Source organism: Anopheles aquasalis, chromosome Y (genome assembly GCF_943734665.1).
Source record: "Anopheles aquasalis chromosome Y, idAnoAquaMG_Q_19, whole genome shotgun sequence".
NCBI classification, from domain to species: domain Eukaryota; kingdom Metazoa; phylum Arthropoda; class Insecta; order Diptera; family Culicidae; genus Anopheles; species Anopheles aquasalis.
Window position 1 is genome coordinate 4,445,891 of NC_064879.1, and position 3,078 is coordinate 4,448,968.

At 51.7% G+C, this 3,078-nt stretch overlaps 1 protein-coding gene across 1 annotated transcript in view; it reads right to left on the minus strand.

Annotated features, from left to right (window-relative positions):
- Positions 1-1,534, minus strand: part of LOC126580001 (beta-mannosidase) — a 4,798-nt gene extending 3,264 nt beyond the window's left edge. Inside the window, exons 1-2 of the mRNA XM_050243821.1 lie at positions 841-1,534; positions 601-750 (exon numbers count right to left, since the gene is read on the minus strand). Of these exons, the coding sequence (XP_050099778.1) occupies positions 601-750; positions 841-976 (286 nt within the window). The 5' untranslated portion in view covers positions 977-1,534. The remainder of the gene's footprint in view (positions 1-600; positions 751-840) is intronic.
- Between the last annotated feature and the right edge of the window lie 1,544 nt (positions 1,535-3,078).

Here is a 3,078-nt window from a genome sequence, read left to right on the forward strand (position 1 = left end):
GCGGTTGTGGTTTGAAAACTACGGGCCGTTTCAAGACGGGAGGGTCCATGAACGGCCGTTTGTACAAAGAAGAATGCCTGGAAAAGATCATTCTACCTTTTATTAAGTCTCATAAAGGTCCTGTTAAGTTTTGGTTCGATTTGGAAAGCTGCTGTAATAGCACGGAGGTCATAAGTTGGTATCGAAACAACAGCATTGATTTCATACCAAAAATCTTCAATCCACCAAATTGCCCACAATGTATCGTCCAATACCATTATGTTGGACTATTATCGAACAAAAACTAAAGAAGCAATGTTAAATGATTAAAAATACACCAGGAATAAACAAATGGTGGGAAAAAATGGCCTGAATGAGACTTCTTCCACTAGTGTGCAGAAAATGATGTGTCGCATAAAACCAAAAGTGCGTAAATTAGTACGCAACGTGACCCAATAATTTAATCGCAATTTTTTATGGATAGCTAGATAAAATACCTACAAAATGACACCGTTTACCATGTGTTTAGCTTATTTCTGGCCTGCGCTGGGTCCTGTTTTATGCGGCCAAATTTAAGGTGTTCCAAGCTTTACGTCGCTAACGTTGGTGTTACTAACTAACACGAAAGGTTCGCCCGGTAGATCCATTCCGTCTGGCCAACCCAGGACGTGTTGACGTCGTTGTACTCCTCCAGCAGCGAACCGATGATCATGCTCTGCTCCAGCGCCGTATACACCCCCGACGGTAGCGTCTGATTGGGGATGACGTACACTACGGAGAAAGCAACAGAATGAGAGTGAGAGAGAGAGAGACAGTGAAGCAGTTAAGCGGAACGGGAGAATGTCACGATCGTATGCTTACCTCCCTTGGCGTCCTGGATGTGCCAGAGCAGCTCGAGATCGAGCTCGGCCGACTGCTTGGACGTGACATGCCGGTTTAGCAGGATCGTCACCAGCAGTAGCAGTACAAACAGGAAGAACTTCAAGGCGTCCAGCATCGTACCGCTGCTGCTGCTGCTGCTGCTGATTGCTACAAGTGGATCGTTTCTGCGCGACGCTCGAGATGACACTGAAAGGTGAGCCGAGAGCGAAAGAACGCACCGCGCGAACGCACTGTCCTTTCGCTTACACTCTCTACCACACACTACTTCACATGAAGCACAGCGTTCGGTGGTTCCCGTCGACACCAGGACACGCACAGCAGTGCGACGACGACAACGACAACGACGACAACGAAGCGGAGATATGATAACCGATCACCAGGTCGTTACGCTCATCCTTCCTCGCGCTCACTCGCTCTCACTCGTCTCACACTAATCCTGCTTGATGAAGTGGCAGATGAGTGGTAGCTATTAACTCCACACTCTCCCCCGGCCCAACACGGAGTCCCGCTGTTATCATCGAGTGCTTCTAAGTGCTCCGACGCGTTCGATGATGGTGTACCCTCCGGCTACCGGCCCCACCACGCGGTGGGCGGTGGGTTTTTCTTCTGCGATGGGAGCGTCACGATAAGCGAGTGAGGGGGTTTGTGGGTTTGCGCGATTGCCAGACGCGCGCGCACAGGCTGCCGGTGTCCACAGTTCCGTTGCTGATTGACTACTACTGGCAAGGCCAGCCATATGGGCCACGGTTCCCCGTGTACCGTCCGGGTGATGGGCGTACACGTGCGTCCACGCAAGTCCACGAACGGGGGAAATGGTACACTGGAAAGGTTTCTCGGTACGCGCTAGAACGCGTGGTGTAGCTCTCTCTCTCTCTCTCCCTCTCTCTCGAGTAGAGAGTGTAATCCAATTCCAATCCCGCATTCCAGTCATCGTCCGGAATGGTACCGTTGGCCACCGGCCAAGGATCTCCTGCCGGACAACCCGGGTTTTTGGTCACTACCGAAAAGCTACTCAGCAAGGCGTTTAAATGTTTAATTATCTGGCTTGTCTCCTCTGCCGCCCGCCACGTAGTTTGTGGAACTGCTTCCGGCTTCCGCGGTCTTTGGCAGTGATCAGAAGGCTTTCAAAAGGGGGGGGGGGGGGGGGGGGGGGGGGGGGGGGGGGGGGGGGGAAGGTTAATGAGCTGCTGTGGCAGAACAATTGACACCGGGTTGCGCGTCGAGGTGCGCACCTGCAAACACCTGGCAGCCACTTAACCTTATCCAGCCAGTGCACACAAAAACCCCTTCATCCCCCACCCCCATCCCTCCCCCCACTTGGAACAAACCGACGCGGAGGTAAAAAACGAAAAACCAATATCTACATTAACGCACATTAATGCCAGCGGCGCTACCCTGGATCGATTTTTGTAGACCATTCCCCCCCCCCCCCCCCCCCCCCCACCCAACCATTTTGAGGTTTTTGTATGGCATCCACCATTATTGGCAGTAGTAGAAGCCTGAAGTGCCTGGACTCGCGGCATCAATTCACCGCAAAACGCGTGAGCAACGGTGATTGGTTGCCAACCGATCGAAGTAGATTATCCGGCTAGGCGAAGGAGGGAGGGGGGGGGGGGCGGTGTACGTTCACCATGTTACGATGAATCCCCCCTGGCACTCCTGTTTGAACCTCTTGCACGTGGCCCGAATAACGGATCCTTTTCCAGCAAATTACTCCACCCCCCCCCCCCCCCCCGGCGGCCAATCAGCTGCCCCGGTACTTTCTAAGTCCCTGTAGTGTGCACTGGGGCTCGGTGCATCGTAAGGATTAAGCGATGGAGGTTTGCTAGTGCGGTTGTTTTTGATTCCGTTAGCAAAAAAAAAAAAAAAAGGATTGGCTGGCGTTTTATTTATCCACACAATGTACAGGAGTTCTTTTTACATCTTCTCTTACTGTATGTATATTCTATATCTATATCGTTTAGACGGAAGCATGAAGGGTATTTAAAATCCCTCCTCGATCCCCCCCCCCTTTTCCCTTTTATTCTAAAGCACTCTGTAAATTGGCTGCTACTGCGTGACAACCTGTGTTCACTCCAGAGGCGATACCACACCACGATCTGCGATCTCGATCGCGGCATCTTATCTGCCTTACGCAGTGCTTCTAGACGACAGCGAGAATGAGCCGAGAATTGAGAGTTAAACTCAATTCTCTATTCTCGGGAAATTCTCGCTGTC